This window comes from Arvicola amphibius, chromosome 8 (assembly GCF_903992535.2).
Source record: "Arvicola amphibius chromosome 8, mArvAmp1.2, whole genome shotgun sequence".
Lineage (NCBI taxonomy): Eukaryota > Metazoa > Chordata > Mammalia > Rodentia > Cricetidae > Arvicola > Arvicola amphibius.
The window spans coordinates 63,842,248-63,857,717 of NC_052054.1; the positions used below are offsets into that span (position 1 = coordinate 63,842,248).

At 39.0% G+C, this 15,470-nt stretch overlaps 1 protein-coding gene across 6 annotated transcripts in view; it reads left to right on the top strand.

The window, feature by feature from the left end:
* Positions 1-15,470, top strand: part of LOC119821273 (zinc finger protein 420-like) — a 46,171-nt gene that overhangs the window by 11,066 nt on the left and 19,635 nt on the right. Inside the window, exons 1-4 of one of the 6 annotated variants that reach the window (XM_038340222.1) lie at positions 987-1,212; positions 1,450-1,541; positions 13,421-13,500; positions 14,199-14,325. In XM_038340222.1, coding sequence (XP_038196150.1) covers positions 1,505-1,541; positions 13,421-13,500; positions 14,199-14,325 — 244 coding nt within the window. In that variant the 5' untranslated portion in view covers positions 987-1,212; positions 1,450-1,504. Of the gene's footprint in view, positions 1-986; positions 1,213-1,449; positions 1,542-13,420; positions 13,501-14,198; positions 14,326-15,470 lie in introns of those variants that run through there. The other 5 variants (XM_038340221.1, XM_038340220.1, XM_038340217.1 and 2 more) reach the window with 5 other exon arrangements.

Here is a 15,470-nt window from a genome sequence, read left to right on the forward strand (position 1 = left end):
TGGCCTTCCTGGAACTCGTTCTGTAGAGCAGGCTGGTTTCAAACACACAGAGATCCCCCTGCCTCTACCTCCTCAGTGCTGGGATTAAAGGTGTGCACCATCACTGTCTGATTGTTAAATAATTCTTAATATAATCTAGTAGAGCATTTGCATTGTCTGTTGTTTGCAAACAATTTTCTCTTTGCTATTTTGGCAGTTCCAAAGGTCCTGGTATTTAAATTCATCCATGCTTTCTAGCTCCTCTGTTTACCAACTGGCTAAAAAGAGAGTGGCCTTTGCCTCTGTAATGCCTGCTTTACTCTCCACGGTACAGTTCATGTTATTGTATCGTTCGCAAACTGGGTAAGGGCCCAGAGATTAAAAGAACACACAAGAGACATGGGTCATTCATGAGGAGATAATGTAAAATGCCATTTATTCAACTTTAGAAAATCCCTTGTTTACCTAACTGCTGCACAATGAAATTCCCCCCAGGCAGGTAGGAAATTTACCAAGCCCCAAATGGAATAAACAATGGCCCTATAGCTAACCGCCAGCAGGGCAGAGGGAGCACAGGAACAAGCAGGATGTTTACTGGAAATTGTAACAAGATGTCTGGCCAGAAACTGTTCTCAAGATGAACCCTGGGGGGAGAGGTAGACCTGTGGACCCTACAGCCTCTGTGACTGCATCCACAGAGAGTTTGAGGATAATAATCACATGACGAACCCATGTAGATATGATTACATAGATATTATTTGGAGTGCCATACATGTGGTTATAAACATTAAACAAATCTTTTACTCCCTGTTAATTTTACATCTGATACATATACAGTCTAGTATATAAATAGAGCATTCAGAAATTTCTTTATATGCTGTCTACTTATGTTACCCCTTAGGTCCAGGGAAGCCAAACATGCATGCTGTTAGATTATATCACGCTTCACTACTTTCAAATTTGTAAACTCACTTTAGATGAAAACAAAATTGTAAAGCATCTTTTGAACATTCATGATCATTCTTCTGTGTGAGAAAAGAATCTTCTGTTGAAGGAAAGTATTTTGCCCATGAACAACTCTCCAAAGTGTTGTTTTTTTTTAAATTCAGGATTTGTTGACACTCAGTGCTGTGACTGTGTACTTCTAGGAGAAGTGGGAATGCCTAGACCCTGCTCACAGGGCTTTTTGCAGAGATCTCCTATTGCAGAACTGCAGTAGTCAGGATTCTGGTGGTGAGAATAGTTTTCATGCTATCTGCTTTTCTTCCCCAGGGCTCTTGAGAAAACCACTCTGCATGTGTGTGAGCTGTGTGTGAATGAGTCTCACATCTCACAGAATAAAGTGAAGAGACATTTTTCATGATATTTTCTCTTTCTTTGATGTTTTTCCTTTGGACAGGTGTTAGTATCCTTAGTTTTTGTTCCTTGCAAAGTTCCAGGTGCTTTCTGAAGAATCTTTCTCCTGTGCAGGTTTCACATTGTCAGTCAGTCCAGTTCACCTGTGAAACAGAACCTAGAACTCTGGATGGAGAAGAGAGAGGAGACAGTAGCAAAGGATCCAGGTATGATGGAGGGATTGAGCAAGACGTGAAGGGATGGGGAAGGGCTCAAGTGACTGTAGAGACAGGACATGAAGTTGGTTTTGCCTCATTCTATTTTATCCTAAATGATTCTAGAGAGTTCCCCTGAGAATACTCCCTAGATTCTCCTATTGTAGGAGTTTGAAGAATATATGTAAATGCTAATATTCCAACACAAATACAATTTTCTTTGACTTTGCCTGGGAGTTTATGCTGCCCCTCTACTATTATCATAACTGGTTGTAATTTTATACCAACATCAAGTGGTTTCATTACTATTGTTTCAATATGGTGTTTAGTTAGAACCATTGAAGCCTCTTGGTTTGTCCTGTACACAGAGTTTTCAGAGCATTTTGTCATTCCTTCAGGTTTTGTGTCCTTGAGGGTTAATTTCTCTATTTTCTAAAATAATGTCATCATGATTTTGATCAGAGTTGATTCATATCTCTGCACAATATTAATCTCTAGCTACATTGCCTTCCCTTTGATAACTTGTCTGTCTTTAACACTCAATGGTTTGTGTTACTTCAATTTTTATATATTTTGAAATTACCTCTGGGTTTGATCCTGCTCTCATAATTTATGAAGTCTTTGTGGTGTCTCATAATTTTATAAATTTTAGGAAGATTTTTTACATTTACATAAAAAAGAATACCTGAAAATTCTTGGTACATATTACTAGAATCTTTACAGAAGATCCTTTTATATTTTTTTCCATGTTTGAATGAGAACATGCTATCAACAAATCAATAGTCATACATCTTGTATTCTTCTCTTCTATCTACTGTTGATGTCAGCATTCAGCATACTTTGTGAAGACACTTTTTTGGTTTATTGAGACAGGGTTTTTCTGTGTAACAGTTCTGGTTTTCCTGGAACTCACTTTGTAGACCAGGCTGGCCTCGAACTCACTGAGGTATGCTTGCCACTGCCTCCTGAGTCCTGGTATTAAAGGTGTGCATCACCATTGCCCCACGGGGAAACACTTTTTTTTTAAACATTGATTGTTACTAGGTTTGAAGACTTGTTCTATTTTTTAAGACGTGTCCATAGTAGAGTGTTGGCAGAGGCTACTCATACGTTCCTGGCTGCCCAAGACACAGATAATCACATAGAAACTGTATTAATTACAACACTGCTTGTCCTATTAGTTTATGCATATTTCTAACTATTACATCATCTTAAATCAACCCATCTTGATCTGTGCATCACGACGAGGTTATGGCCTTCTGGCAAGGTTTCAGCGGGCTTTAGTGGACACCTTTCTCCTTTGGCAGCTACATGGCATCTCCCTGATTCTGCCTACTTCCTTCTCTATCTGCTTAGAATTCCCACCTTACTCTATTCTGCCTTGCTGTAGGCCAAAGCAACTTCATTCATTAACCAGTAATACTATCGCATATACAGAAGGATATCCCGCATCAACTCCTCTTTTCTGTCTAAATAAAAACGAAGATTTTAGCTTTAACATAGTAAAATTACATATACAAAAGTGTTATCAAGCAAGAATTATAGTTACAATATTTCTTTGTGAGTCTAAAGTTTCATATCTAATTTATTATCATAACTAGGGAAAGTTATAAGTATCTGTCTTCAACATTTCAAAGACCCCAGAAGGATATGCTACTACCCAAGGAACTGCATTGTAAGCAACTTCCAAGGTTCTACAATTGGCAGAGACAGCCTGTGGCCTGGACAGTCATCCAAAATTCTTCTGTAACATTGGGGCATCCATCTTCAGACTACAGGCCCAAAGGATCCCACACTTTACCATGAAGCAGGAAATTTGAAGATTTGTTCTGTCTTGTAATGGCAAAGTTCATCAGTTAACTTTATCTGTGTACTGTAGAATGTCTGGCAGTTTCTTCTGTGAAACAGCAACCTTCAAGGACCATCCTGCCATTTACAAAGTTCAGCAGTCACTTTTCTGTGGGTCCTGTATGTCTAATTCATACAGTATACCATCAAGCAGTCCAGGCAAGAGCAGTTTCTTGCCCAAATGGTTAGCCTTGTCACATTGAAGGCAAATTCCATAACTAGTTTCTTCAATGCCCATCAACCTCTCTGAAGTAATTGGTGCTACCAGAAGCAGACATGTCTCACTACTGAGAAAAGTGTTCAGTTCTTAAAAGATTTTAAATATCATATTCCATAGGTCTTTGAAATGTTGAAGATTATCTAACTGAAGTATATCTCTGTATATTTAGAAAACCTAACTAACATGACTACAAGCTTGACTATTATAGATGGCTATCTATTAACCTGTATTTCTCAATTATACATTACATTTTAAATGAGCGTCACAATCACAATACCTTAATCAAGAGCAGAAATAAGCATATAACAAAATTGACTTTAAATTTGTATCAATAAGCCAAGATCCATACCAATGCAAAGTATTCATCTCTATATCATATCCTCCTTTAAGTGAAAGCAAACATTTATAAACAATTATTTAGGGAATTTGGGCATAGTTCTCTCCAAACTCCTTACTTCTTTTTGTTGGGTGAAGTATTTTGGGGGGTTCATGGAGACCTTTCAAGGAGTCTTTGTTCATCCAACTACATTAATCTGGAAGGAATCTATGGGTTCTCATCTTCTGTGGAAACAAAAGCAGAACCTCTTTTCCAAAGTAACATGTCCTTAGACCCAAATTTTGAAATCAAGATACCTTTAAAATATATTTTTTTGGTTTAGCTTAATGGCCCTCAGAATCAGATATCTCTCTGTAGTCAAAAAATTCAAAGAAAACACAATAATACACATAATCCAGACTCTGTATATTTCATGCTTATGTGGCTTGTTCTTCTTTAATCTATGACTGTCTGTACTCTATCTCTTTAAAGACTTTGTTTTATAGAACCATTTACTTTTTTTAAAGTAACTATTTCTTTTCCCAAGCCTACATACATTTATCCAACACTGTGATCCATTTAGAGGTCTTTCTTCTTTTATCTGAATCTGTCTTTATTGTGTATCTGTAATAATTTTCTGACCAAGAAAGCTTTTTAAATGATAAGGAGCTTGGTTCCAGCATCCCTGAATGCTCTGCCTCTCTTAGGCTTTCAATATGGTGGAGGTAGCTCACTACCAGCTCTGGGTCTGCCTGGTGGGAGCTATCTTCACCACCTCAACTCTGGGTAGGATTGTGTAATAAATAAACCCCTTTTATCTAAGTAAAATCTAAATCTGCCATGCACTGCACTTGATGGCCTGGAAATGTCTCTCAATATGGCAGCGGGAATCCTCCATGCTCTCCTGCCTGTGCACTCCTAGCATACCCCATCCTGCCACCTGCCCAGGTGAAAAGCTACTTTTCTCCCGACCCTGAGTGGGCACAAAGAACCCAGACCCGAAGTGGGTGCCAGATGTGGATGGATGCAATAACGTAATGGAGTATATAATAAAGGGTTCTTTATTTTGGGGTTGACTCACAGATACACAGTCCTCTGCATGATTGGGGAATAGGACCAGAATCCAGAGAGAGGAAGAGAGAGACAGAGACAGAGAGGGGCAGTGCATGGTTGTTTCTTTTTAATAGTACAGGAGACCACACCCGAGTGGGCTGGTATCTTAGAGGCTATTATTGGCTGAAGGAGTTCCCACAGCAGTGGAGCATGCTGATTAAGGAGACTGGGCATTTTCTGCTCTTATGTGGATGATTTCTCTGGAGGCCTGCTCGTCATTATTGGTTTTCTGTGCTGATCATGGTCATCTTTCTCAATGGTGGATGTTATGTTGAAGCTTCCCTGCATCATTGTCTATTTATGTCCTAAAATTTTGACATTATTGCTTCATGTATTTGGTAACTCTTTTGGGAAATGCATGTTGATCACATTCCTTTCTAGAAATGGACTATTTGGTCATTTGTTAATATTTTCTGTTTTGTGTATTTACAGATGTGGCTTTTCCTGTTACGTATCATAATTATGACCTTCACATAATATCTTTAAAAAAATCTCTTTCACTCTTAGCCCTTTGTATTCTTACTTTTGAAGGAAATACTTTTATAGAAAGTATGCATTTTAGTTTTAGGATGTTTTCTCTATTTCTTTTGAAGCTGTATCCTAATTTCATGTTTAGTTTTGGGCATTTTAGACATACATTTCAAGAGATCAGTGAAGGAAAATATAAACACATGCTATTTTGTTGATTTTTTTCTTTATTATGTTTCTTTCCCTTTTTCTGAGATTCTTTCTATTCATTCATAGTTTGCAGTATATTTCATTCCTTTGTAAACTTGATAAGCATCTGCTCTAGGTTTTCTCTTTTTGCATATTTGGTTGTTCAGGAAGCTGCACACTGACTTGCTTATTGGCTGCAGTGATTTGTATTCTCACTCACACCACATCTGTGTTCCTCCTCCTGCATTGTCCCAGCATATGTTATTGTTTAAATCCTTGAGCGTGTATACTAACTGGGCAGACATCTCAGTCTGCATTAGAGGAACATTTTCTTCATTCGTTAATGTGTTGTTTACATTTTGACTATGTCAAAGATTTTGTGAATTATCACTTGTTTTGTTTGTTCTTTGTTTTTCGAGACAGGGTTTCTCTGTAACAGCCCTAGCTGTACTAGAACTCTTTCTGTAGACCAGGCTGGCCTTGAACTCACAGAGATCTGCCTCGCTTGCCTCTTCTTCTGCCTACCATGTTCTTGGACCAAATGGTATTATTTCTTGATTATAATATTATTTGCTTTGCCTTTTTTAAGCCTCCTGGGGAGCTCTGGATATTAATGTATTCTGCTATGAAGTGTTTGCTAATAAATGTCTCTGTTCTGTAGCCTGTTTCTTCATACTTTAACTTATTACCATTTTATACTATTTTTCAATTTCACATAGTCAAATTTCACCAAATCTCAAAAAACAAACAAACAAAAATACCTGAAGTCTTATATCCTGCTATGAATATCTTAATCCTGTCACTAGATTTTAGATCATGTGGGTGTATCCTGATGTTTATATTCATGTTATAATTGCCAGGATGTTTACAGAAGCATGATGTGGTAAGAATTTACATTATATGTTGTCTGTAAACATGGTTCTCTGTTATTGTGGCAATTCCAAAGCTCCTGAAATTGAAAGTCATCCATTCTTGAACGGTTTACTGTTAAAGAGAGTGGCCTTTTTTCCACGACACCTAGGCATTCCCTGAGAGCTTTTTTGGTATAAGTCACATAAGGAACCTTCAATTTCCAGCAACCAGTAATGAGATCTGGTGCCTTCTTGAGGAATAGACCTGGTCAGTTGTCTCATCAACTTAGACCATGAAACCCATTATGGAAAAATTCAATGGAACCACCGTATAGAGGCTTCCCATGCATGCTTCAGTATTGCCAAGGCATAAATTTCATTCATTCACTCATTCATTCATTCATTCATTCATTCATTCACATAAGGAGCCACTGCAGTTTTCACTAAATCAGGAAGTATGTTTTAGTAAGCTAAAAGGCTATAGTTGTAAAGATTATCATTTACTAAGCAAACTGTTTTCTTCCCCTCATTTTCCAACTGAGAATTATGCAGGTTATGATGTAAGTACAGTATTCTGAAATGTGGTTTTGTATATGTAATGCTTAATATTACACCCTAGAGTGTGGAAGTACAGTATGTGTGTATGCTGTCAGACGGCATCAGGCCACACTGCTTTGATAGTCACAATATGCACTGTAGGTTAGGACAAAATTAGAGAGCATCTGTTAAATAATTATTATCACTCAAGGGTATGAGAGAAATTGACACCAGCTGTCTTTTGTCTCCTTGTTTGAAGAAAAGCACTCTTCCCATAACACATGACCAAACTGGCTTGGTGATGTTTGGTTTGGGCTTTATTTTGTTGAGTCTGGCTCAGATTTCACCATGTACACCAATCTGGTCCCACCAGGTCCCAACCTGCCTGCCTTTGCCTTCTGAGTGCTGGAATTCAAGTGTGCAGGAACTGAGTTAGCCCCAAGACTCACTTCTTTTGTTTGTAATTTCATGATTTGTTGATAGGCAGGGCTGTGACTGTGGACTGCTCTCAGGAGGAGGGCAATGCTTGAGCTCCCTCAGCTGCCTTTGTACAGCGATTGGATATCCTGGGACTGCAGCAGTCTGGTTTTGTGTGTGTGTGTGTGTGTGTGTGTGTGTGTGTGTGTGTGTGAGAATAGTTTTCTTTCATCTCCATTGCTCCTCCTCAGGATTCCAGGGAAATCTACCCTGCACGTATTGAGGTTTGTGTGAACGAGTCTCACATCCAACAGAGGAGGAAAGTGTAACGGTTAGAGTTCTGCAGGGAAAGTTTTCCCAGTGGAGGTGTCACAGTTCTGAAGGGAAAGGCTCAAGTACTACAGCTCGATGTGTGGAAGAACATTACGTCTCTGAGGGAAAAGGCTTTCTAACTGAAGCTGATACAGGTCTGCTCCCACTGGGAGGGTTTCCCCAGTGCAGGTGTTTCAGTTATGAAGGGAAAGGTATTCCTATAATCTGGAGTCAAGGAATAGCACCACGTTAACACTGTACAACAAACCTCACAGAAGAGATTTTTTTTTTTTTTTTGAGAGGGAAAAAGTCAAGAGTCTGTCTGCCTTTCCTCTGGCAAGAAGCATCTGAGAATTGAGTAGAAGACAGTATTTATCTAATGTTTCTTTGGCCCACGTGGAGTTTTCCAGGGTGGCGTTTGGTGTGTTTTCAAGTTCAGAGCTTGGGCCTTTTACTTTGTATGGCAGAGCTTGGCTGCCTTTATCTGAAGGGGCTTTGTCTGCCTATTAGGTCAGTTAGAGTGACCTCAGTATGGACTCTGGTGGTTGGAGATCCGCAGTGGGGGCACCTGACCAATAGCATGCTTCAAAGAACTTTTATCCTCCTTTTTTTGTTGACTATTCAGAGTTTTGAAAGTTTTGTGATATTATCATTCTGCTACTTTGGCATCAAAGTCCTTGGGACAATCTTGACCTTCAACAGCAGGATATAAGCCTCTGGTACCATTTCATGAAGGCAACTACTATCTCCGGCCTCTTGTTATACAAACATTGCTACTCCTCCAGTACCTAATATTTTTCCTATTACTATGTCCATTGAAAGCTCTTGTTCCCATACCAATGATCCTTTATATAGATAGTTTAGACCTAATGTGTTCACATTAAATAGTGTTTCATCTAATGTACATATTAGACTTTTGTGTGAAGAGTACCTAATTATCTATATTACTTTTTCCTAAACCATTCAATGTTTGTGTTCTTTTCTGACCTGCATTGCTTTCACTTGATGAAAAAAATCCCCTTATCATATTTTCTGGTTGTTTTCTGTGCTCTGGAATCTCTTTCAGAGAGTGTTTGCTTATTCCCAAATAAGTATTTAATCATGTTTTCCTATAGCACTTTTAGCATTTCAAGTTTTCCAATGAGTTCCTTGATCTACTTCATGTTGATTTTTGTGTAGGGAGAGTGATAATGGATCTGATGTCACGTGTCTGCTCTGTGGTTCCTTCTGGGTTCTCTGTTCTGTTCAGTGTTCCATGTGTTTCTCTGTAGAACCGCACTGTCTTTGTTATGTCAGTCTCTCTTAGGATATCTGATCAGATCTCTAGTAATACTCCTTTTTAGGGGTAATTTTGATATTTATAATTTTTCTGTGTCCATGTTGTTAGAGCCTGTGGGCCCCAACTATTTTCCCTAACTGGACTGGTACGGAGCCGCAAGGAATAATCAGACACAGCTTACACGGTCATCACGGAAGGGCATCTCAGGGTTCTTTCCTTTTCCTGAAGATCTACCCATGTTTATTATCAAACATCTCTTCATCCCCCTCCTCAACCGAGGTGGATACCTCATTAATCTCTTTCCAAGGAACGTGCGGCTAAGCACATTAGGTCATCAGCTTCAACAAACACCTCTCCCTAGATGATCTACATTTATAACAAAAAAAAAGGAATAACACATCCTGGCTATTGTTAAAGTTATTGACAGGCTGTCTGTAGGTATACGTGACCACCTCAGGTGGGCCTATGGCTCCAGAGCCTGGCTGCCATGCCATAAAGAAATATGGGCCTACACCATGTGACTGTTTTCCATAACTACTTTTGTGGAAAACAGGAGTATTTGCATCAATTCTGCTAGTTGCTATTAGTAATATAACCATGTGTAGGAAAATTTTCTTTCAACTTGTCACAAGTTATCAGAGAGAAGGGCACCTCATTAGAGAAAAATACCTCCATAAATCTGGCTACAATTTTTTATTGATTGAAGGGGGAGGGCCAAGCCCGTTGGGGGTGGTCTGCTGATTTTACTTGATTCTATAGAGAAAGCAGGTTGAGCAAACTATGGGGAGCAGGCCAGTAAGCAGCACTTTTATATGGCTTCTGCCCTAACCCTAACCCCCAGTTTCCTGAGTTCCTTTACTGGCTTCCTTAGTAATAAGCAAGTCTGAGGCAAATTAACTCTCTCCTCCCCAATCTCTTGGTTTTTGATTATAGTATTTCATAGCTGCTGTAGAAATCCTTACTGAGTCAACACATTTCATTCATCAGTTAGTGTTCATGGAAGTCCATTTCTTTTTTTTTTTTTTTTTTTTTTTTTTTTTTTTTTTTTTTTTATTATTTTTTTTTCTCATGGTTTATTTTTTTTTATATTTAAAAATTTCCATCTCCTTCCCTCCTCCTCCCCCCTCCCTCCCCTCCTTCTCTCCTTTCTCTCCCCTCCTTCTCCCCCTTCCCTCCCCTCCTCTCCACCCATACCTCCCCTCCCTCCCTCTCAAGGCCAAGGAGCCATCAGGGTTCCCCACTCTATGCTAAGACCAAGGTCCTCCCAACTCCCCCCAGGTCCAGGAAGGTGATCGACCAAGCTGAGAAGGCTCCCACAGAGCCCGTCCATGAAGAACAATCAGAGCCCAGAGCCATTGTCCTTTGCTTCTCAGTCAGCCCCCGCTGTTGGCCACACTCAGAGAGACGGGTTTGGTCACATGATCCATCAGTCCCATTCCAACTGGAGTTGGTGATCTCCCATTAGTTCTGTCCCACCGTCTCCATGAGTGAACGCACCCCTCTCGTTCCTGACTTTCTCCCTCATGTTCTCGCTCCTTCTGCTCCTCATCGGGACCTTGGGAGCTCAGTCCAGTGCTCCAATGTGGGGCTCAGTCACCTTCCCCATCTGTCGCCAGCTGGAGGTTCTCTCACGGTCCTGACTTTCTTTCTCATGTTCTCTCTCCTTCTGCTCCTCATCAGGACCTTGGGAGCTCAGTCCGGTGCTCCAAGGTGGGGCTCAGTCATTTTCTTCATCTATCGTCAGGTGGAGGTTCTATGGTGATATGCAAGAAATTCATCAGTATGGCTATAGGAACTGGCCTTTTCAGGCTCCCTCTCCTCAGCTGCCCAAGGAACTAACTGGGGGCGTCTCCCTGGAAACCTGGGAACCCCTCTAGGGTCAAGTCTCTTGACAACCCTCAGGTAGCTCCTTAAATTCAGATATATGCTTCCCTGCTCTCATATCCACCCTTCCTATATCCCAAGCACCCCATTCCTCCGAGCTCCCCCTGCTCTCCCCTTCACACTTTTCTCTCCCCATCTTCCCTTGGCCCAGTCTTGCCCAACCCTCAAGTTCCCAATTTTGCCTGGCGATCGTGTCTACTTCCAATATCCAGGAGGATTACTATATCTTTTTTGGGAGTTCACCTTCTTATTATCTTCTCAAGGATCCCAAACTTATAGGCTCGATGTCCTATAATCATGGCTAGAAACCGAATATGAGTGAGTACATCCCATGTTCATCTTTATGGGTCTGGGTTACCTCACTCAGAATAGTGTTTTCTATTTCCATCCATTTGCCTGCAAAATTCAAGATGTCATTGTTTTTTACCGCTGAGTAGTATTCTAGCATGTATATATTCCACAGTTTCTTCATCCATTCTTCCACTGAAGGGCATCTAGGCTGTCTCCAGGATCTGGCTATTACAAATAATGCTGCTATGAACATAGATGAGCATATGCTTTTGTTGTATGATTGGGCATCTCTTGGGTAGATTCCCAATAGTGGAATTGCTGGGTCCTGGGGTAGGTTGATCCCGATTTCCTGAGAAACCGCCACACTGCTTTCCAAAGTGGTTGCACAAGTCTGCATTCCCACCAGCAATGGATGAGTGTGCCCCTTAACCCACAACCTCTCCAGCAAAGGTTATTATTGGTGTTTTGGATTTTAGCCAATCTGACAGGTGTGAGATGATATCTCAAAGTTGTTTTGATTTGCATTTCCCTGATAGCTAGGGAGGTTGAGCATGACCTTAAGTGTCTTTTGGCCATTCGAACTTCTTCTGTTGAGAATTCTCTGTTCAGTTCATCGCCCCATTTTTTAATTGGGTTAATTGGCATTTTACCGTCTAGTCTCTTGAGTTCCTTATATATTTTAGAGATCAGACCTTTGTCAGTTGCAGGGTTGGTGAAGATCTTTTCCCAGTCAGTAGGCTGCCTTTGTGTCTTAGTGACAATGTCCTTTGCTTTACAGAAGCTGCTCAACTTCAGGAGGTCCCATTTATTCAATGTTGCCCTTAAAGTCTGTGCAGCTGGGGTTATGCATAGGAAACGGTTCCCTGTGCCCATTTGTTGTAGAGTACTTCCCACTTTCTCCTCTATCAATCTCAATGTGTTCAAATTAATATTGAGGTCTTTAATCCATTTGGGGAAGTCCATTTCTTTGTGTACTATATTGTACTATTTCTTTTTCCTGAGTGCCTTATAAATTTCTTCCTATGAATGAATTCATCATTGCTTTTTGAAGCAACATGATGTCTTAATTTTTTATTCTTATCATTAAATAGTGATTTTCTGTTAGTTTTTTTAAATGATTTATTTATTTAGTATGTATACAGTGTTCTGCCTGCATGTATGTCTACAGACCAGAAGACGGCACCAGATCTCATTACACACAGTTGTGAGCCATCATGTGGTTGCTGGGAATTGAACTCAGGACCTCTGGAAGTCTCTTAACCTCTGAGCCCTCTCTCTAGCTCCTTGTGTTAGTTTTATACTTTTCAATAATACATGAAACACCTAGCAAATTTAATAATTACCGTAGTTTCTGTATCAAGTTTTTTTTTTGTGTGTGATCACATCATTCAAAAGGAATTTGGTGCCTATACTGTGTTTTTAATCTTAATTCTTTTCTTTGTTAAAATTCTCTGTCTCATTCTTATGCCTCTGGATTCAGTAATGCTGGAGAACACATACATCTTTCTCTCTTTTTTTTTCCTGCTAATGCTGTTTTTTCCTTGTGCTGTACTATTGGCCTCAGTCTAACACATGTGCCTTTTACTGTGTTTAGCTGTGTTCCATTTCTTCCTATTTTCTTCAGAAGTTTAATCACAAAATCTTATGACATTTCCATTCCTACTATGATTTACATGTCATGGGGGTCTTTAATTCATGATTTTTATTTAATATTCTGCTAATTTACTTCTCTCTAGTTAAAATGTTAGTTTTTTGTTTTGCATTTTGCATGTTAGATATAGTCTGGAACTCCCTAGCTTTCCTCTATTCCTTATGTAAAATCCTTATTTCCTGTGTTTCATGGATAATTTCTCTCTGATTTTTCTATATATACTTAGCCTCCAATTATGATCTGCAGTGCTGCTTGAGTGGATGACCTTTTATTATCTTATAACCTTCATATGCTCTTTCTTCACGAATTTTAAGAGCCCATGTTTTTGAGTGCAATGATAAGGTTCATAGTCATTTTTTCCTCCACTTTATATCCTCCCTTGCTCTCCAGTCTGTTGGAATTTTGAGAAGATTTTTGATATCATGTAGCTTCTGCATCTTTTTATGTGTTTTGGCATTGTCCATAACAAAATTGCGTTAACTCTAACTTGACCTTTTTATGTGAAATTTCAACAGGGATTCGAGTCTTTGTTCCTGAGACAGAAATGCTAAGAACTATAAGAAGAATGAATTCTTCTCTGGTAAATACTCCCCAGGTCAGTGTAATGTCTATATTTTTTTAAAAAATTGTTTTTATTGTTAAAACCTTTCAAGATATTAATTCTCTGCCTCTGGCCATGTTATTAAAAGTATTTATTTTCCATTATTTACATTTTTTTCTTCTTAAGTTCCCTGTCCACCTTTTGTTAAATTTCATTTGTTACTAAATTTTATTAATTATTAAGTTAAAATTAGTTTAGTTTTGTGTATATCAGTATATTTGCCTGAATGTGTGTGTGTGGGGGGGCTATATATGTCTCCTGCTTGTAAGGTTCCAAAAAGAACATTGTATCTCATAGATCTAGGCTTACAATCTGTTTTGTAATTCCATGAAGGTGCTGAAGGTGCTTGGAAACTGAGCCAAGTTCAGAAGGACATAGTCATTCTAGAATCCAAACTGGACATCAAAATCGCAAATGTAGTTACTGTACTTTATCTGCTGCTCAGGTCTTAGAAAACAAAACAAAATTCGTGAAGAAGGGAGACCTCATAAATGTTAGTGTAGTAAGTCCTATCCATTGTTTATGAAAGAGCAGCAATGCTTATGTCCTGACACATTTGTACAGAAATTCTAGAAAACTCTTGTTTATGCCTCATCTGTTTCACAAAATTATCTCTTATTTTTTAGTTCTCTTTTACCCCGGAAGGCATTTTGTCCATCATTGTGTGGTATATTAGTGATTTTACATTACAGGATCCTTTAACATTCAGGGATATAGCTGTGGACCTGTCACAGGAGGAATGGGAACGTCTAGACTGTGTTCAGCGAGCATTGTACATGGATGTGATGTTGGAAAATTATAAAAATCTGATCTTTGTAGGTAAGAATGCTCTTTTTTAGATTTCCTGATTTATTATTTGTATATATATATGTATATGTGTATATATGCACACACACACACACACACACACACACACACACACTCTGAACTGTATAGAGAATCCCAGAAATAAGGGAAATTCTAGTTAGCAATAAACCTTTTTCATGATGTCTCCTTTTAATTTTTCTTGTGTTCTCTGCAAGAGGTAAACATTGCCACATTCTCTCTGATTATCCCAGTCCTCCTATCTAGTTTTTAATGAAAACTTCAAAGTTAAAAGAAATTAAATAGTAAGACTAAGAAAATATATTACAGTGCACTTTTTCTAAAATATAATTTTTTATGTGCATTTGTGTTTTGCCTATGTGTATGTCTGTGCAAAGATATCAGATCCCCTGGAACCAGAGATACAGCTAGATAGGAACTGCCATGTGGGTGCTTAAAATTGAACCATATCATCTGGAAGAGCCGTCAGTGCTCTTAACCTCAGAGCCATCTCTCCAGCCCCTTGCAGTACACTTAATAAGTAGAATTTTTTTTTATTAAACTCTTCCTATCTCTGATTTTTTTAGACTCAGAAAGCTTTAAATTGAGGAAGAACTGTTATAGGAATATTCTTCTTGTTTATTTAATTTTTGACATGTCATCACTATGTTTAGCACTGGCACAGAATGACTTTACTTTTTGCACTTTCGAGGCTCAAGCAAAAATATATGGCAAGGTCCAGGCTAACCTGGGTTACAGAATGAGTTCTTCACTGCACAGTGTGAATATGTGTCCAAAACATAAAGAAGGAAGTTGAGAAACATCCTTTTTTGTTTTTTCCAGAAAGGGTTTCTCTGTAAAATAGGCCTGGTTGTCCTGGAAATTGCATTGTAGAATATGCTGTCTTTGAACTCACAGAGATCTACCTGCTTTTGTTTTCATAATCCTGGGACTAAAGACTTGTGCCACACCACTTGGGTAGCAACACTCTTCATATGATCCTTCAGAGAGCCTCTTTCTCAACGTTCTTTACGGCTCCATCACCTATTTGTCCCACCTTCTCTAAGATACAGTGTTTAGTTAAGAACAAGAAGGTAATTTTTGTCTTTGTGCTTTGATATAGTTAGATTGAGGCACTTGTGAGCATCCATTTAATGATT